This window comes from Orycteropus afer, unplaced genomic scaffold, assembly GCF_000298275.1.
Source record: "Orycteropus afer afer isolate SDZICR_OR568_19922 unplaced genomic scaffold, OryAfe1.0 scaffold00084, whole genome shotgun sequence".
Lineage (NCBI taxonomy): Eukaryota > Metazoa > Chordata > Mammalia > Tubulidentata > Orycteropodidae > Orycteropus > Orycteropus afer.
Window position 1 is genome coordinate 6,075,318 of NW_006921671.1, and position 21,125 is coordinate 6,096,442.

At 40.0% G+C, this 21,125-nt stretch overlaps 1 protein-coding gene across 1 annotated transcript in view; it reads left to right on the forward strand.

Annotated features, from left to right (window-relative positions):
* Positions 1-21,125, forward strand: part of TANC1 (tetratricopeptide repeat, ankyrin repeat and coiled-coil containing 1) — a 258,142-nt gene that overhangs the window by 140,507 nt on the left and 96,510 nt on the right. The window contains exon 6 of the mRNA XM_007941851.1: positions 19,503-19,766. Coding sequence (XP_007940042.1) covers positions 19,503-19,766 — 264 coding nt within the window. The remainder of the gene's footprint in view (positions 1-19,502; positions 19,767-21,125) is intronic.

Genomic DNA, 21,125 nt, shown 5'->3' on the forward strand with positions numbered 1-21,125 from the left:
CAGATCTTGAAACATGCTTTGTGAGGATGAATGCCATGCCATTCCTTTTCAAACTGTCATTCCCGGCATAGTAGATCATATGGTTGTCTGATTGAAAATGGCCAAAACCAGTCCATTTCAGCTCACTAATGCCGAGGATATCAATCTTTATGCATTCCATTTCCTTTTTGAGAACTTCCAATTTTTTTATATTTCATGTGCCATATAAAATAATTTTATCCTTATTTTTAAAATTTATTTGTTATTTAAAAACATAAAGGACAAAATATTTAGAATTATCAAGCATGACATCTTATTACAAGCCCTTATGCTTGTCCATGTATTTCACGTTATTAGGGATATTTCTTTTCATGTATAGTTTGGGCTACTTTCTTGTGTCTTTTCCCTTCCATATACAGTTCTCCCATTAATATTTTTTGTAGGGCTGGTCTGAACTCTCTCAGCTTCTGTTTGTCTGAAAATGTTTTGATTTCATCCCCCATTCTTGAAGGATAGTTTCACTGGGTATAGTATTCTTTGTTGGACCTCCCCCCCGCCCCCCGCCAAGCACTTTAAAATATATCCTCTCATTGCCTTCTGATCTCCAAGGTTTCTTAGGAAAGATCAGCATTTAATCATATTGAGAATACCTTGTATTTGACTGTTCGTTTCTCTCACTGCTTTCAGCATTCTCTCTTTATCTTTAATTTTTGAGGACCCAAGTATGATGTGTCTAGGTGTAGATCTCTTTGGTTTATCCTCCTTGGGGCTTTTTGGGCTTCTTGGATTAGTAGATTTCATGTCCTTTGTTAGATTGGGCAATTTTTGTCATTATTTCTTCAAATGTTCTTTCTGTCTTTTTCTTTCTCATCTCCTTCTGGAATTCCCATAATGTGTAGATTAGGTCTCTTATTGTCCCATAATTCCATTAAACTGTGTTCAGCGTTTTTGAGCCTTCATTCTTATGTTCTTCATCATCTATAATTTAACTTCTTATCCGTTAATCCACTGACTCTTTATTCTGCCTAATTAAATTTGTTGGTAAGTCCTTCTATTGTGTTTCTCATTTCAGTTATTGTCCCTTTCAATTGCAGTATCTCTTTTTTTAGATCCTCATTTTGTTCTTTCATAGTTTTCCTCATTTCTTTTACTCTTTGTCTGTTTTCCCTTTGTTGTTGAATTATATATGTTCTTCCATTTTTTCCCCCATTATTTGGTCATCCCTAGATGATGCTTTCACTCTTTGTCATGTTCATTTGGATAGGCCATTGTTTCTCTGTTCTTTGTATGTCTGGCGATTTTCTGTTGGAGCATTGGAATTTTCAAGGGTGTTAATTTTCTCGTTTTTCCTAGTATTTGGTGTTTTTCCCTTTGTTAGATTGTAAGAAACTTGTAGGGGGAAGATCCTTTGTCCTTTGCTTACCATTTCCTCTCCCTCTTTGTGGTAGTTCCTTCTGTCTCCCTGGTTTAATTGGGATTCAAAACTTCTAGATCTCATTTTTCAACTTTCAGGTTCTCCCAAACATACCAGAGAACATACTGTAATCAGTCTGTCTTCTAGTAGACACTGCAGTCAGGCAAGATATTGTGAACTAATCAATCCACCTACCAGGGATCTCTGTGTCCTCTGCTATTACTCCTTTCCCTTCTCTGTTTTTAGTTGGAAATCTCACACCCAGCAAGCCCCATTCAGGGCTAAGTGTTGCCCTACAGTTTTGCCCAATGCTTCCTTCCCTGCTCTGTGGGGGCTGCTTGTTTCTGTCCAGGTGTTTTGGGCAAGCACAGGCAGACTATCTCTGTTTCAGAAGGAGGAGGAGCTAGCACTCTCCATAAGGACCTCCAAGAGATCTGTCTTACTGGTTTCAGAGCCCCACTGGCCCTTAGGTGGTAGAGGGAACAGTGTGTACTTAAATGGCCCACCTACTGACTCCACTGTAGGGAAGCTTCTGTAGGAATTCATATCAGACCAGCAGCCAACCATTATCAGTTGGAGGAGGGATAGTCACACTCTGAAGAGACCCCCAGAGAGGTCTTTTATGCTATCAGAGCCAGTCCCGTAGTATGTTTCCTGTGGGTATAGCCTCCACTCAAGATACTCACTTCCTAGGACACAGCAGCCACAGTCAGCAATCCTAAGTGCTGATGTATGTGATTCATTGATTTGTTGATTTTTTTTAATGCATTTCATTGAAATATAATTTTTGTACAGTGAAATACACAAAACTAAAATGACATGGGTCAGTACATTTTTTTTTTTTTTTTTTGCAGTGTTACTTCCCCTCCCCTCCCACCCCTGGCAACCAACAAAGAAAGTATCCCTCCATATATAAACCTTTCCTTGACCCTCCACAACAACGAACTAATACTATATTTGTCTTTCTGTGAATGACTTACTTCACTCAGCATAATATCCTCCAACTTCATATTATGCAGTGTTTTGCAGACTCTACATTATTTTTTAGTGCTGCAAAGCATTCCATTATGTGTATGTACCATAGTTTGGTCATCCACTCTTCTGCTGGTGAGTTCATAGGTTGTTTCTATCTTTTTGCTATTGTAAATAGTGCTGCGATGAACATGATTGTACATATATCTGTTCCTGTCCTGGCTCTCACCTCTCGAGGATATATACCTAGTAATGGGATTCCTGGGTCAGATGGTGTCTCCAGTTCCAGCTTTCTAAGGAATCGCCATATTGCTTTCCACAGTGGTTGTGTCACTTCACAGTCACACAAGCAGTGTATGAGAGTCCCAATCTCTCCACATCCTTGCCAGCATTTGTTATTTTTCTGTCTTGTTGAACCTTGCCATCAGTGCTGGGGTTAGATGATATCTCATTGTTGTTTTGATTTGCATCTCTCTGATGGCCGGTGATTGTGAGCATCTCTTCATGTATTAGTTGGCCACCTGAATATCCTCCTTGGTGAAGTGTCTATTCATGTGTTCTGCCCATTTTTCAACTGGGTTGTTAATTCCTTTGGTGTAAAGGCATTGGAATTTTCTATAAATCTTGGAAAATAAGTCCCTTGCCAGATATGTAATGTAATCAGCAAATATGAATTTGTTGCTGTCATTTTTGTTATGTGCTTTTTCATGGTGTTGATTTCTTTGTTCCATATAATTTTCTATGCTGAGCTCATTTTGTTTATGAATCGTGTTATCACTTCCTTCATTACTGTTGTTTTAGTATTTGCTGAATATTTGTGCTAGTCCTCTCTTCTATTTTGATGTAAAGGTTTATTATTTTTCTTTGAGATTACTCTGTGATTTATAGTTTTCTTCTCAAGTTTAGAACAGTCCATTGTATCTTGTAATTGTCTTGACTTCCCTACCATCTGGAAGTTCTGTAATCACAAAGTTTTGTGCCTCTTTTTGGTTTGTAGTCGTCCTCATTTGTCAATTGATATCTCTGGTTCCCTGTTTACAATCTTGTAGGCTTATTTACTTTGGATACTTCCATAGCTGGGTTGGTTTCTGGGTTATGTCATCATGTGTGTTAATGGTCAGTTGTTGTTGGCTGTTGTTGCTTCTCTGTCCAAAGGGCTCCCTTTAGCATCTCTTGAAAGGTTGATCAGGTTTTAACAAATTCCCTTATTTTTGCTTATCTGGAAATGTCCTAATTTCACCATCATATTTGAGAGACTATTTTTCTGGGTACATAATTCTTCATTGGAAATTTTTCTCTTTCAGGATGTTATATATATATACCATCCCATTGTCTTCTCACTTGCATGGTTTCTGCCAAGAAATCCAAGCTTAGTCTTACTGTTTGCCCCTTGTAGGTAACTTTTCATTTTTTCCATGCTGCTCTCATGATTCTTTCTTCGTCTTTGGTTTTGATAAGTTTGATGATGATATGTCTTGGTGATTTTCTTTTGGGGTCTGTCTTGTTTGGGGTTCGTTGGACTTCCTGAATGTATATATTCTCATCTTTCATCGTATCAGGGAAGTTCTCTTCCAACAAATCTTGGACAATTTTCTCAGTGGTTTTATTTTTCTCTTCGTGTTCTGGAATTCCAATGACACATCGGTTACCTTTTGATGATATCCCACATGAACCTTAGGCTTTCCTCATTTTTTTTCCCCTAATTGATCCTTTTCCAAATAAGTATTCAGGCATTTGTCTTCAATCTCATTAATTCTGTCTTCCATTGCATCAATTCTACTCTCTTGCCTTTTCAATGTATTACCTGTTTCTGACAATTTAATATTAATCTTCTGGGTTTCTATCTGTAGATTTTGAATCATTTCTGATTTTTCATTTATTCTCTCATTTTTTTCTTATATTTTCTTCTGAATTTCTTCTAGGGTTTTGTCTGTGTTTCCTTTGATCTGTCTCTCAGTCCGTGAAAGATACATAAATATAATTCTTTTGAATTCCTTATCTGGGCATTCTAATACTGCATCTTCCTCAGGGATGTGTTTTGGGTCTGTATCCTGGTCCCTTGTTTCTCTTCTTTGTATAGACTGTGATGCTCTGTTGTCTCGGAGGCACTGTGACATTTTTGTATTTATATTGGTGATTGTATGTTGGAGTGACTTGCCCACAATTTTCATTTTGTTTTGTTTGTATGTTATCTATACAGGCAGGGTACTTTGCTATGCTCCTCTATTCACTATTTGAAAGCACTTATACACTCATTACCTGTCTCCTTTCCTTTGTCAGCCTCTTGTATGTCCTTGCCGACCCTGGTAAACAGAGCATGTTCTTAGGTTCCTGGAATCCGGATAAGAATGCTATCATTTTAAAATCCAAATGGTTGCCACTTGTAAAGATTCAAAATGGCTGCACCCTCAGTCACTTTAAATATCCAAAATGGCTGCTGTGTTTAAATAATCAAAATGGCTATGCCCTCCGGACAGCAGATAGTCAACAGCTCAGGTTGTCTCCCTCCTTGCTGTTTCCCTTCCTAGTCAGAGGCCACCAGTGCAGTCGTCCCTGCAGTCAGTCCTAGATGATCAGGGCTGATCTTTAGGTCAATTTTCAGGTCCCAATACCACTTGGAAATATTCAGGCTGTTGATTCTATCAGAGTAGCTGACAGTCCACAGTTCCGACCGTCTCTGTACTCACTGTTTTCGTTCTGGTTTTTGCACTAGTTGGCACCTAATCCACTTCTGTATAGTTCCTTTCAAAGCTCAGGGCTCCAGGAATATCTTCTGTATTTTTGTCAATTGGTTTTTCTTTTCTCTGTTGAAGAGGGTCTGTGTCGCTTGTCTGCCTATTCCTCCATCTTACCGGAAGTTCCCCATTCTCTTCTTAGACATTCTGCTGCTCACTTCTTTTTATATTCCATTTTCTTCACCCAAATGAGCTAAACACATCACCACATCCAAATGTATAATCCTTATAACTATTGTTCAAGGTAAATATGTGATTTCCTGTGGCAGAGATGGGCTCTCTGCTCACCAGATCCATGCTCTCTTTTTCTCTGGGCACACAGATGAACCACATTTCGATTTGTTGATTCTTGCCTGTATGCAGTTCCCCATTGCTTTCCTCTGCTCCCTGGATCAGAATCCCTCAAAGCTGAGCACCATGTTCTTGTTTTATTTCTTCTGTGCAGAGGGGTTGGAAGAATGGTTTGTTTCCACAGTCATCTTCCCAGAATGGGATGAATTTTTTGTAGCAAATTTAAGTTCTTTTCACTCAGCTCCAAATCGTTTCAGTGAGCTTATTCTGCTAATTCCCCATTCTCATTTTACCCTGCTTTCCCACCTGCTATTTAGTCTAATATAATTATGTTTTTCTTGTGTTACTTCTGTTCTCGTACTCTTTCTGAGCTGTCCATGATCAATAGTGGTTTTACTAATTCTGTGGTAGCCAGACTGCATTCTTAGCTCTCTTGAAATTTAGTTTCCTCCAGAGTTTATATTCCTGCAAGGAGCTGGCCAGTGTTGCATGTTGCTTTTTTTTTTTTTTTTTTAGGTTTTTTTTTTTTTTTTTTTTTTTTTTTTTTTTTTTTTTTTTTTTTTGCTTTTTTTTTTTTTTTTTTAGGGACTTATTATTATATATCTGGCATTGGCATTATAAGCCTCTGACTATAACCAAGTCAGCTTCTTGTTTTGACAGTTAGAAACTTTTTCAGTAACAGAAAACCACCATATTCATTCATTCATACCCACCTCTCTCTTTGTCCCTCTAATTGAGATACAGTGCTACAACTTTCAAAGTGTTCTAAACAGGGGAGACTGAAAATGCTGGTTTAGTTTTCTGTACTGTCAAAGTTTGAGCTACAGGAATATTGAGGCTCTTACTTAGTACTTGATTTAAAATTTATTGCTATTAGTTATCGTCAGGTCAACTCAGACTCCTCCTGGTAACCCCGCGTACACTGAAGGAAACACTGCCTGGTCTTGAACTATCCACGTAATTATGGGGATACTTGAGTCCATTGTTTTGGCCACTGTATATTTTGAGTCCCTTCCAAACTAGAAGGTTCATCTTCCTACATTGGACAGTGTTCTATTGTGATCCTTAGGGTTTTCATTGACTAAGTTTTGAAAGTAGATCATCAGGCCTTTCTTCCCAGTCTTAGTCTGGAAGTGCTGCTGAAACCTGTCCATCATAGGTACCACTGCTGGTGTGTGAAATACCAGTGGTATGGCTTTAAGTGTCATAGCAATGTGCAAGTCACCACAGTACAACAAACTGATAGATTAGTGGTGGTTATTTAATATCCCCACCCAATCTCATACTGGTTAGTACCCCTGTTAAATGCTCCTCATATTTGTCTTCAATATACTTATTCTGGTGTTACTATTCAGCATTGCCTTCATATGAGCAGTGCAGTGTAGTAAATAACTTTGTGTGGCTTTTCTACCCATAAGTCTTTGTAAACTCCAAGGTGGAATTTGCTGTGAGCAACTGAGGAGCTTCTGATTGCTGAAGGTGTCCACCTGGAGTATTTCTGTTGGGAGTGGCACAAAACAATGTTCTGGGAGGTGCCCACTCTCTCTCAGGTGCTTAGAGTTCTGATGCCATAATTGGCTAGTTTGACCACCCTGCGGGCTTTAAAGGAGACCTCCTGGAGGCAGAACTCTCTCGGACTGCTGGTCAAGGAAGACTTGCTGCTGAAAGAGACACGGGCTCCTGAAACACGCGTTGCTGGGAAAGAGACGCAAGAGACACGCACCCCGGAAAGAGACTGTGAGAGACTCTTGGCTGAGGGACGGTGGGCTGGGAGAGAGACTGAGCATTCTTCCTGAATTTGAGTTGTAGACTGGTGCTTCCCTAATAAACCCTGTAATCTCTGAGTTCTGTGTGGCCACTGCAGTGAATTATTGAACCCAGGAGAGAGGTGGTGGGTGCTTTGGGAGGAACGGTTGGTGAAAGGGCTGGAGGGAGGCAGCATGTTTGGCCTTGCAGTAATAGGCCTTGGGTTACTGCTGTCTTCCTCTTGTGAGATTAGAGGAGGTCAGAACATGTGGCCTCCTTGCCATTTTTGCAAGCAAGAATCTCATCTGTATTAATGTATCTTATCTCCTTGGTTCCTAGCACAGTGCTGGGAGTAAGAAAGTGAATTGCTGTTACTCTCAAGTGGCATTGAAGGAGGGAACATTTAGTTGATGAGTAAAGAAGCTTATGCAGGATTCCCATTCCAAGTTGACTTTCAAGTCTTTTAATGTCATCATGACTTTAAGCTCTGTCTTGTAGTTAAGTGCTACATTTCATTCCATGTTGCCCTTCTATCCTTGGCTCAAGCCACCATGTTCCCTCAGCTGAGCACTAGAGTTGGCAGCAATTGAGGTAAAAGTGAAGAGGAGTTACAAAAAGATTAGTAAGTCCCTGTTTAGCTGTTCTGCTGGGAGTAGAGAATGTAGACGGATCACAGGGGAACACTATGCCAATGACAACGTTCCTCTGTTCTCTCTCCTTGCATGACCTGTGGAATTAGAACCTTTTGCCAAAGGACACATGGAGGTGTGGTACCGAGGAAAGAAGGAAAAGCAGCAAAGATTTCTTCCCAGGCAGAGCACAGCCACAGATCTTTGCAGAGTTAGAAGTGGTGAGGCCAGAGCAGGGTGTGTAAGAACCCTCGTCTCTTAGGGAGCAGTTAGCTGTGACTCAGCTGTAGTTCTTTGATTACTGATGAGTTGGAGGTGCTTTTTCTACCTGAAGAACATTCCTGATTTAATAAGGAGGAACCTGGAAATGGCAGTCTTTGTGCATCTTAAATGTTTAACAGAACAAAATGTTGAAGAACACAGGGAGCCTTGTGAGCAGAGATGAAAGTGAGATACCTTGACTTCCTTCTTTGGAAGGCCTTGACAGCTCCTGGTAGAAAAGGCTGGTTAGGATCCAGGTTCCAATTTATGTAGGGGCTTGAAAAGGAGGAAAAGGCTTTCTGTTTAATTTTCCATTTTAAGAAGTTGAGGATTTGTCAACCAATACATCTGGGGGTTGGGATGGGAGAACTTTTGGGCCAGTATAAGGTGTGCATTGCTGATACGGCGTTACAACTTTCAGGGTACAGTAGGCTTCCATACAAGGCTCAGATCTATGTTCTATGTACATTATTAGAAGAGTTTATTTAGGGCATTTAGGGGAAATTTCTAACAGGACTAACTCATCCTTAAAAGTTCCTGAGCCTCCTTTACCATTTAAGCTGCTTTCCTTTGTTCTGATTGTATTAAATCTAAATAGTGATAGCCAGCAGATAGGAGAAGAGAAGCTGTGTTCTGCATGCCCCGGCAGTCAGGGTGCCCTGCCTGTGTTCTGTTTCCACTGGTTTTTGACATATTGCAAGTGAAGAGGATTTTCTTCTTAGGATCTGCTTAGTTGGAGAAATAACAGGTTAGTGGCCATTAGAAAAAAATGATTTTCGGGAGTAGGGATGAATAGATGTAACACAGGGCATTTTTAGGTCCATGAAACGCAAATATCAAAACCTATAGGACTTTATATCACAAAGAGTGACCCATAATGGAAACTGTGGACTTTAGTTAATAACAGTGTCCTGGTGTTGTTTGTTGATTGCAACAAATGTGTCTCAGGAATGCAAAATGTTAATGGGAGAAATAATGTGCAGGGGATTGCAGGTATATGGGGACTCTGTGTTTTCTGCAAACATAAAACTGCTCTAAAAAATGAAGACTACTAAGAAAAACTTGGCCCTCTTCCAGCCTTACTCTATGGCGGCCAGGGTTTAGTAGATCCTTCCCCTCCCTGGTCCAACTTTATTACGTAATCCAGAGGGGAATCCCACTTCATCCTATTTCAGAAGGGTCAGATACTTCCAAGAAAATATCTTCAGAAGTATAATAATTCTGTCATGTAGAAATACAGTCTAAGCTGGGCAGGATTAACTGAATTCTGTATGAATATCTTTATTAAACCAAGTTCCTTACTCTTTAGATATTAAAGTCATTGGCATTACTTAGCAGTTAGAGCGTCTGGTTTTCAAATTTGGAATTTGAAACCTTCTAAATGTGAAACCCAGCTGTACCCAATCACCATAAAGTAGATTTTCAATTATCTTGCTTTGAAAAGAAAAACTTTATAAAGAAATATGCTTTTAAAGGTAAAATGCGTCTTCCATTCCTGAAGGGGGGTGGATAAAAAGCATTTTTTCTTAGTGATACTTCTTTGAATATAACTTACTCCAACTGTTTCTAAATGGAAATTGTAACCTGTATTAATTAATCCTAGCTTAGAAAAAAAATATATTTGTTGGAATGTGAGTGAAAACCAATCGAACTAAACAAGGCATTACTGAAAAGAGGGATTTTTTAAAAGCATTTTTGAGTTAAGCATATTTAATATTTGTTTATATCCATATCATAATAAATATTTTACATATATATGTATATATACAGATGATGATGTTAGGGGCTGTCAGTTCCGACTCATAACAGCTCTATGGGACAGAGTAAATCTGTCCCATAGGTTTCCAATGCTGTGATCTTTATAGGAGCAGATCGCCAGGTCTCTTCTCCCTTGGAGTCCTGGCTGGGTTTGAACCACTGACCATGTGTGGTTAGCTGCTGGGCACTTAACTATTGGACTACCAGGGTTCCTTATGTGTACATAAAACCAAATCTGTTGGCACTGAGTCTATTTTAACTCATAGTGACTTTATAAAACCAAACCCTTTGCTGTAGAGTTGATTCCGACTCATAGTAACCCTGTAGGACAGAGTAGAATTGTCATATAGAGTTTTCAAGGCTATAAATCTTCAGGGAAACAGACTGGCACCTTTTTCTTCCATGGAGCAGCTGGTGGGTTCAAAGCACTGACCTTTCAGTTATCAGCCAAGTGCTTATTTCCTGTGCCACGAGGGCTCCTCATACATGTGTATGTACACATACACACTTACTTAAGAAAGCGGGCCATTACTCCATTTAGGAAGAAAGAGGGTGGAGATTGGTTGAAGACAGACAAAGTTGGACCTCCCTGATCCAACTTTATTATGCAATCCAGAGGGGAGTCCCACTTCATCCTATTTCAGAAGGGTCAAGTTCTTAAAATGTCTTCAGAAGTATAAGAATTTCATACACACACACAATAAGTATAATAATTTCTCATCAAGACTTTAAAAAGAAAGAGGTAACTATGGGGAGGAAGTGGGAGGGGAGCTGTTGCATTGTAAATTTTGGTCAATGACATGAGACAAAGTATATGTGAACTCTTGTATGAAAAGTGAATTTACTCTGTAAATCTTCACCCAAATCAAAATAAAATTAAAAAGAAAAAAAAAAAAAAGACTTTAAAAAGAAAAAAAAGAAAAAGAAAAACCCACTTTCTGTCTCTTAATGATAGATATACCAAGGAGACAGACTTTAAAGGTAGCAATTAGAAAAATTCTGGGCCCCATTAAAAGTTAATCACTCTATCGATTCCCTTCCTCACCTGTCCACTTTTACCTGCTAAAATTTATAGTCCCCAAAGTATTGGTGTCCTGAGTATATTTCCTTTAGAAAGAGCAGGCTGATGGTGTGAGGTCTCCCTCTCTCAGGTCTGTCCTACAGCAGGTGTTTTTCTGCCTGCAGGCCTGCCAACACCTGAGCTAGAATTCATAAGGCACCAAATTGCACCAGGCCAGGTGCCTTTCAGGATGACTCAGTGCTCAGAATTTGAAAAGGGCAAACCATGACTGTCTAGGCTCTTCCTGCTATCTGTGGCTTGCGTTTGTTTTCTTCCTGCTCAGTTTGAAGCTGAGAGGCAAGTAAGTTTAAACTGCGGAGTACCTTCACAGAAACATTTTTCCTGCAAAAGTACCTTGTAGTGAAATAATGGACACTTGGTTCATATCCTGCTCATGTTTGCTAGAGTTTGATAACATTTATTTTCCCTCCCCATTGCTTGAGACATAAGAAAAAAGTTATCGTGGACTGACTTTTTATCTTCCCTTGACTCTATTCTCCCTGCTGAGGGTTATAAAATGAAAATGATTCCAGAAGTAGCTTGACATGTTTTATTTCCTGGACTTTGTGTTTCAAGTGAGATGATCATGTGCAGAAGCACAGAAAGATGAATCAATTGTGTTTTATTTCCATTTTTAACTTGTAAATTCTACCGTTTTTATTTTATACTCATTCTGCTTTCTTGCACCTGTATTGCTTTGCTCACTACCAAATTGAAATGCTTTTAAAATTGATTTGGTAATAACTATTTAGAGTGTTTCAAATCTGTATTAATATTCATTTTGCTACGTTGCCTACAATTTAAAAAATCATCCTTAATTATAGAAGCTCTTTTTATCTCTTGGGTAAAAAATTTTTCTTTACATATATAATTCAGTAATAGACTTAATGTGGGGGAAAAATTCCTCATGATGATTTGAGTCAGTGAAGCTCCTGCTGTACTTGAATTCTGTGGTTGGATTCTTTAGGCTGTTCTGTTGGTTTAGCAAGTACATATTGGCGCTTAGAGTGTACCCGGCACATGTTGGCTTGCTATTGAGACAGTAATAATGAAGTATGGTGTCTGTTTTCCAAATCTATCCACATGTGGCATCAGAGAGTGGTGTCTTGTCCCATGGAGGGCCTGGGCAAATTTTAAATTGCTGAAAAGAGTTTAAAACATTGCTATGACTGACACCTTTGGAAGATGTGTGTTGTAGCCAGGACATTGAACCAGTTTATTCCGGTTTAACCCCCTCTGCTAAGATTTTGCATTTCTACCCCAGATATTCTGAACAACAATTTAAATTTTAACAAGATCCCCAGGTGATTTTTCTGTATTCCGGGCTAGAAGTGAAAATTATCAATAAGGGGTCAAACTGGAATGAACCAATTCAAAGCCCTGGTTATAGGTATGTTATAATGTTGTTGTTGTTGTTATGTGCCATTGAGTCAGCCCCGACTCATAGCGACCCCTCCTTGGGTTTCCGAGGCAGTATCACTATGGAAGTAGGATTGCCCAACCTTCCTTCCGAGGAGTGGCTGGCTGGTGGGTTTGAACCGCCAGCCGTCTGGGTAGCAGGCAAGTGTCTTAGCCACTATGCTACCAGAGCTCCTATACTAATCACTAATTGTGCCATAAGGAAACCTGGTGGTGCAATAGTTAAACAATCAACTGCTAACGGAAAGGTTGGCAGTTCGAACCCACCCAGCAGCTCTGTAGGAGAAAGACCTAATGATCTGCTTCTGTAAAGATTAGAGCCTAGGAAATCCTATGGGGAAGTTCTACTTTGTCACAATGATGCACTGACTCAAATTGACTCACCTGCACCCAAAAGCTAAAAATGGTCGAGAGCTCCTTAGAGTCATTGAAATATGCCGGAAACTCCAGTGTCTGTGCATTCTGTGTACAGATGATGTCAAGCTTTACCAAATGTCACATGTGGTTGCTCAAAAACTTAATGTTTCAGTCAGAGGATTATTTTCTGAAGGCTGCCCCTGCTATGTCAGTCTTGAGTTTAGACAGTGTGGCTGAGCAAGGTAGGTCCTATCAGCCTTTCTTCCTGTCCTTTCCTCCCCACCACCCTGCCCCTAGCAATTCCTTTAGGTGTTTCTCGTATCAAAGGGCCTGATGAATGATGCTGTGAATGCATGGCTTCGGTCCCTGGCCTTGCTGCATGTCATAGCAGAGCACACCTTGCGCAATGTTAGTGAGCACCGAGCTGGAGATTTGGTACAGAGATCTGTCTGTCACAATCCAAAGTACGGGACTCCCTGTTCAAAGCCAGACTGGGGCCTGCGGCGCGTTAGACAGGGCTGACCAGAAATCCAAGCTGTTGTTCAAGGGCAGTTCCAGAAGGAGAAGCCAGGAAGTCCCCTAGAGCCGGAGGTAACTCAAGCCGACCTCTCTGTGGTATTCCCTTTGGCATTCAGGAAGATGCTAGTGTGAGTACCTTCATGGGAACCATCTCCTTGATGAGGGAGGTTAAAAGCTGTGACTCCAAGTGAGCCCTGGACTCTTTTCTCTTTGGGGTTTTTGGTTTGACAAAAACACAGGGCTAGGAAGTGTGTTGGAGTAGGAAGCCCTGTCTTGCCTTTCTGATTAGAAATTTTTAATGCCTGTTGGTTTCATGTGTGCAGTGTTTCCTTTCTTCACTCAGGGAAATCCAAATTATGATACTTGGCACAAACCACTGTTAGATGTGAGATGTGGAGTGCAAAGGAGAGGAACAAAACCCTCCGTAGGGTGAAGAGGACAGGGTGTTTATCCTGTTGCTTCCTCCTCTTTCCTCTCTGTCTTTCCCTCATCTCCTTTAGATTTTCTTTGCTGCAGTGAAACTTCCTAAAGTCGTTGTTGATCTTTATTCAGTCAGATCAAAGAGAGCAGTAGCTACAGTAGTTGGATTTTCTTTTTCAATCCCTTCTTCCTGTCTCTCGTTTTTTATAAGCGGCCACGTGTTCCTTTCTTTGTTTAATTTTTAACTTCTTGGTCCAGTGCTTTAACTTTTAAACTCTTCCTGTCAACCACTAAATTAAATATGGAGGTTAAATTTTTTAAAAAAGTTTTTCTTAAAGTGTCTGAGGAGAAAAACATTTTTGAGTACCCTGATATGTGAGGTAATTTACATGTGCTCTCACGTTTCATTTTCTCCACAATCCAGAACAAGACAAGTTACCCTCTTTAAAGAGTCCTCACTCTCAGAGTGGAGAGTTGGAGACAATCTATGGAATGCTTGAAGAAAATTTTAGTTTCTCTTTTTCTCATCCTTTAAAATTTAATATTTCTGTGTATGTTTTATGTTATAATAATAGAGGAGTACAGGTACATAATTTATAAATACTTATATTTAGAATGCATACTCATTTTTCTGATGGTGTTACATGATCAAAACCATTTGTAGAGCACAGCTTGAGGCAATATGGGGCTTTCTTGCCCATAAGGCTGATAAGGGGACTTAGTGAGTTGAGAAATACAGTAAAGGCTTAGAGCAGGGCCCAGCACATAGTTAAACACTAGACTGATAATTCATGTTAGCCACTACAGCATTGCTGTTGTTATCATTAAATAAATAGGATGCTTGTTTATACTTATACTATATGTGCCCCTCACATATAGTCCCCACTAAGGATTTGAAATGCTCACAAATATATTTAATACAATGAGATTTTTCTTCTTCAGTGTAAGTATGAGTTGGGAAAAGGAAAAAAGGGAATAAATAGTGTGCTCTCCTAACTGTTCTAATCATGTAAAATATGTACATGCATATAAGATACATGTACTTACAAATTATGTACCCACTTTAATGTTTTATTCATTTTGCTTATATGTGGACAGGACATTTTACTCTTATGTTTTCTAATAACCAGTGTAAAGAGAGAAACATAATCATGTACATAAATGATTTTCTCAAAGACAAAAATGTACCTGTTCCTGGTACTAGGCCCTGAGAGACAAACCTCCTTATGAATCCTCAAAAGAGGGGTGCTGGAGTTTGAACCCAAGTCCTTCCACACTTTTCAACTCTTGTCTTTTCAGCAGATCATTGAGGGAATTCTCTTCTCTACTCGATGGCATATATTTGATTTCTTTTTAACCGTATCATTTGATTTAGCTCCATTGGACACTGGAGCTATACTGTATCTGTCTATCTATTTACTCCTTGATTTTCTGACCCCATCCCCCACAATGTCAGAGGTTCTCACCCCTCGTTGTGCATTTGAATCACTTTTGAAAAATAACAGTGGGAGGGCCTTACCCCAAGAGATGCTGATTATGCTTTGTGTACATTTCTTTCCATAGAGAAAGAATCTTGAAAAGGCAAAAGAGAAAGTGAAGAAAAGTGGGGAAGAAGAAAGAATACAGATTATTGCAGAGGCTTACATAGCAAAACAATTGGTGACTGAACAGCTTACTGTTTTTATCAAGGCAGACTTCATGAACTCACAGTATTTTTCAGCCCTGAGTTTGTAAACTATAAATACTTACAGAACTGTTTGTGTATGTTGAGCACTGTGTGAGGCAGAGGGAGTTTTAAAAGCATATGGCATGTGCAGTCAGAAGAACTGGTATTAGATATACCACTAGTGGGGGGAAGTGTGTGTGTGTGTGTGTGTGTGTGAGAGAGAGAGAGAGAGAGAGAGACCACAGTTTCCCCTGAGTCTGTTTCCTTACCTGTAAAGTGGGGCTAGTGATTGTTGCCCTGTCCCCACCAGTTCTCACAGGTGTAGTGGTCATGTATATGTCCTAATACATTGAGAAAGTCCTTTACAAGTCTTAACAGTTCTATACCACCAGCTGGTCTGGTCCATTGTGCTGTTACTACAGAGGAAGATAAGACACTGTGCCAGGCTAAAAGGAATTTTCTAACAACATGGCGAGTCAAAAGTAGCACATGTGAATCAATGAGCAAAACCTGACTTAGTACTGAGCTGTGTAGCTTAGCCTCATCTCCCAGCTTTATGGAACTTCAGGCTGGTAAATCCCTTGTTTTACAGAATACTACATGTTAGAGTGACTGATCCTGTTGGGATGATAATGGCAAACCTTAATTGACATAAGCTGGCTATGTCTATATCTAGATCTATATGCTTCAAGGAATAATGTTCAAACTTTTGAGCTGTTAGAAAAATTGAAAGACTATCCAGTCACCAGGAAATGCTACCAGTATGAGTAAAATAGTCAGCTTTTATCTTTTTTTTTTTTTTAAAAGTCATTTATAATTAAGGTTTTGCCCTAGTTTAGTTTGTATGTTAACTTGAAGGTGACTGGAGCAACTTAAGTAGGAATTTTAATTTCTGTTAACTTGGAAGAAAAATACTTTTGAGTAGCTTGTCTTTTAGTGTGAGAAGGAACTTTCTCTTGCCTGGACATGGTGGAGCTGTGTATTGGATGTAACCCTTGTTTGTGCTGGGAAACCTGACTCTGGCCTTTATCCGCCCCACTGGATCTGCTTCAGGGCCTGATTGGAGCGGGGCCAAGATGAAAGCACCCTGGCTGCACTTCCAGCCGTGTGGGCTGGACCTGGTGTTGGATCACAAGGAAGTGGGAGAGATCTCATTGGGGCATCTTCTGCAAATGAGCTTGTAGCTTCAGAGCTGCTCACCGCCCTGCTTCTTCTATAGCCTGTTGGATGGATGGTGGAATGCCTAGGGAAATTTCAGAAAGGGGCTCTGGAGGGCTCACCTCTTCATCACTAGAGAGTGTCCTGCTTATATGAGCACTATGACCTTATAATACACTCCTTTTAAAATAGCTACCCTGCCTGCGACTTCTCTTCCCAGCTGCTGTTTCTGTAGCTGGAGGCATTCTTCTCCCTACCCATTTTCCTTTCTCCCTTCCCGGGACCTGAGTTTTTACCCATCAAGTCCTGAGAACCTGCAGTTACACAGTGAGAAGTGGGTTACCCACAAGCCCTGCCTGGGCTTTCCCTGCTCTCCTCAACTGCTTCTAGGGACCGAGATCTGCTTTGTGTGCCGTTACTTGGAACAGGAACCTGGGAGGTTCAAGTCCCTGTTTCCACTGCTTGAAATCCAAGTTAGGACTCAGATCCTTGGTGGTTTGGTTCTCTTGTGTGTCTGTGGCACTTTCTGCTGCTGCTGTTAGCTGCCGTCAAGTTGGCCTCCTGCTTGGCCACCAAATCATGATGACCCCCGGAGAGTGGAATAGAAAGAACTTGGCCTGGTCTGGCGCCATCCCTGTGTTTGGGTGCAGATAGACCATTGTGATCCATAGCATTTTCATTTCATCGACTGCATTTTGGCAATAGGTTGCCAGGCTTTTCTCCCTAGCATGTTTTACTCTGGAAACATCACTGAAACCTGTTTAGAATGATAGCAACATGCAAGACTTCACTGATAAATGGGTAGTGGCCATACATATGAGGTGCATTAGGTGGGAATTGAACCTGGGTTTTCCACATGGAAGGTGAGAGTTCCACTACTGAATCTTGTGACACATAGGGAGCACAAACAAGGAAAAGGTGTCACAATGACATTGCTTATTTTTTCATTTAAGAATGTGTATCCCTAAATAAAACTGAACACATTGCCTGTACCTCTTAGTTTAGAACTTTTAACGCAGACCTAGGAGTAGCCTGGAAACCTAACCAATTATAGCATGTCTCCAGGGAGAACATTGTGAGTTCCAAACAGTGCACTTATAAATGTTTGTGAGACAATCTGAATTACAGGACTGCCTGTATTTTATGCTAACAGTTTATTAACAGTTACTATTAATAATTAATTACCATTAATAAACAATCTCATTAATAAATTAGAGTATATTTGAAAGCACTTAGCAGAGTGCCTGGCATATAGAAACCTTCAATAAATATTTGCTACTGCTATTACCATCATCAGTGTTTTTAGGATAGAAAGAGTCATGTGTTATACTTAAGCTTATATGAATGGTCCATTAGAAAAATACAATGAAGGCTGTGGTTTGAATCCAAGAAGATGTCAGGGAGCATTACTACTGCTAATAGAACATTTGGGGATCCTAGGAGCAGTGACAAACACTGAAAGAAGTGATGGGCCGTGCCTCAAATCAGTATATACTTTGGCTAGAGATATACTGACAATCTTGAACAAGTAACCCAAAAACCAAACCAAACCCACTCCCATTGAGTCAATTCCATCTCAGAGCTGACCCTATGTAGGACAGAGTAAAACTGCTCCTATGGTTTCCAAGGCTATAAATTTTTGTGGAAGCAGACTGCCTCATCTTTCTCCCTTGAAGTGGTTGGTGGGTTTGAGCCACTGATGTTTTTTAGCTGCCAAATGTGTTAACCACCAGAGCCAATAACAGGTTAATTGTGTTTCTGATCATACTAGAATTGAAGTATGTTTATTTGCTCATTTATTCAATAAAAAAGTATTTATTGAGCACCTAATTAGGTGTACAGAAAAGAGAAAGAGATCAGCTTGTATTAGATATTCTTGACATTGAGCACATCAATGGAATTTTTAGATGGGAAGTACCAGAGGATGATAGGTTCTGGCTGGAGCATAGTGAGTAAAGACCATCTTAGCATTAATGGCAAGATGCCCTTATGGTCACAGTGGGGAAATTGTTTTGTCTTTTAATTACAAAGATCATTGTAAAAAGAAACAAAGCCCCTTCAGACCTTCGATCCCAAATAACTGACTCCATTTGAGCTAATTCGCCAGCCTCCTGATAAAGTGTGTATCATCAAACTGTGGTGATAAAGCTGCTTAGTTCAGGCACCTGGAGTCTAAATGTGCTGGCTAGGTGTACTCCCGTTTAACAGGTTTGTAGGGAAAGGCCTGGGCTGCTGAGAACCAAATAGAGAACACAGAGTACTCACTGGACATGGCCTCTGTTCTCAAGGAAGCTGGCAAGAATCCAAGCCAATATCAGATCAGTGTGGCACAGAGTGGGTGCCTGGTGACCTGTGGTTGCAGGGGAATGTGTTTGGCTCATCATGCTCTTACAATTAGAGGTGGCTGTTTGTAGAAACTAGGTTGGATAAAGATTGCTGCTTTATTATGTTCCTCTTTTTTTCTTTTTTTTTCTTTCCCTTCTGATTTTTTTTTCTCTCTGAGATGTAAATTTTCATTCTGCAGCATATATCCCATGCTGGTACTTTGTGTGCATTGTCTACATAGAGGTTTTCCATTTTGTGCCACTGAAGGAATCATCTTGAACAGATGTTACAAAGTTTAAGGACCAAATTCTCTGCTTGATTTTATAATTGTATTTTTGTTATGATAGCTTTTTCTTCTGCATGTTTTATGTGTTAACCATTGTGTTGCCTTACCCCCTATAAACAAGTATAGTTAATTTGGAAAGGATGTTTAAAGGTTCAAAGGAATTTAAGAGATATTAATTCTTTTGTGACCAATTCATCTTTAAGAACAGGACAGATTATCTCCAAATTACATAGATTTACTGTTAACTTTTAAATACTTTTAGACAGCTTTTACATTATTAGTTTTTTTTTGCTCTTTCCCTGTAGAGTGATTTAGCTGTTTATTTCCCCTGATAAGCAACATTCTTCTAACTTACCAAAATACACTTTATGTAACATAGTTTGATAAAAATCTGTGTGGACCAGAAAATTTTCCATTGATCATGAGGAAGGGAGCGTGTATGTTTTAACTCTCAACAGCCTCAGCTCTGCCTGGCCTCCTTCAAAATATTTTGGTCTCTCATTTCAGCCACAATTACAAGTTCATCCGAAAATGATGACCGGAGTGGGTCCAGTCTGGAATGGAGTAAAGATGGAAGCCTAAGGTTGGGGGTTCAGAAGGGAGTCCTTCATGATCGCAGGGCAGATAATTGCTCCCCGGTGGCAGAAGAGGAGACCACTGGGTCAGCAGAGAGCTTGTTGCCCAAAGCTGAAGCCTCAGTTGGAGATGGTCCAGTCCCTTATTCTCAGAGCTCCAGCTCACTAATAATGCCACGGCCCAACTCAGTTGCAGGTAAGGCTTCACCTCTTCCTAGAAGGATTATCTCACTGGATTTGAGGTATCCTATGTTCACTATCTTCACTTGGCCTAGTGTTACAAGTTGTCAACTCGGAGTGTAATTGAGGCACAGGGCAGCCTTGTGATCTTTTACCTTTGCTAGGCCTCGGTTTACCCATCTGTAAACATGCAAAGGCTGCACTTAATGGTCTTTAAGTGATCCCTGTGTGTTGAATTCCGTAAGTCTGTGATCTGGACTATAAGGTTCTTTGTGTGTGAGGGAAGAGAGTACAAAAACTTTTCCCTTGGTTTTTGGTATTTTATACCTTAGTGAATTCAGTGCTTTTTATTACATCTTGGAGAATGGGGAGTGTTACTTAAAATGAATTGTTATTACTCTAATAAGAGTTTCTGATCTAACCTTCAAAGTTATTTCTGTATAATTGAGTCCCATCATACAGAAATGAAGTAGAATTTCTATATAATTTAGTTGTGATGGAATTCACAGCTGAAACCATAAACAGCTGGAAGTGAGAGCACTCAGATGAGGAAATAAATGGGGAAGACAGACAGGCTTAGCAAGATGTAGCAGCTGGAACCTGAAAGAGAAGACACAAATGCCTGTGACTGTTGACTGTTCAGGGAGTGGTAGTGGGTGGTCCTCAAGCAAGGAGAATAGTTTGGGGTGGGTGGAGAAAAGAAGTCTCTGCCTCTGAGGTGGCATGTCTGACTAAGGTCTTGGATTTCTAAACTCCATGCCTTTTGGTTGAATTTAGAAGGGGGACTTGTTATGGTCATTCTTTGTTACCAGTGTAGTGCTTACATATGGAATGCTTCTCCTCTGCAAGGAAGAACTCAGATTCTCTTTCCTACATCAAAGGATTTTTCTGTAACTTACTCTGCTCCTTCAGGATGTATAGGTCACTCTGGTTGTTAGAGTTTTTTTTTTTTAACAATGTAACTCTGAAGCAGCTGATAAATAAATAGCCCTAATGGAAAAGTTCTGAGGCACAACTGTAATTCACTTTCAAGTAGATGGCCTTGTTCCAGGAGAGGAATTTGGAATGTCTGCCAGAACATTATGAATATTGAGTGATGATTTCTCCATAAAGCTCTGTGTCTTCCCACAGCAGTCTCGCCTTTAACATAATGTGTTGCACCTATGATGAAGGGTTCATTTGTATTATCCCAGAACTTGATAGCTTTATTGACTTCAACAAACAGCAAACTTGTGTTCAACTTAATCAAGCTATTTAAAAATTAGGAAGCACGTTACTATATTAATTTTAAGAGTGTTAAAAGCCCCCCCATTCGGGGTTGTATTTTCTACGTGATGTTCTTTTATGTGGTCTCCTGCCATGTGAAGTGACAGTG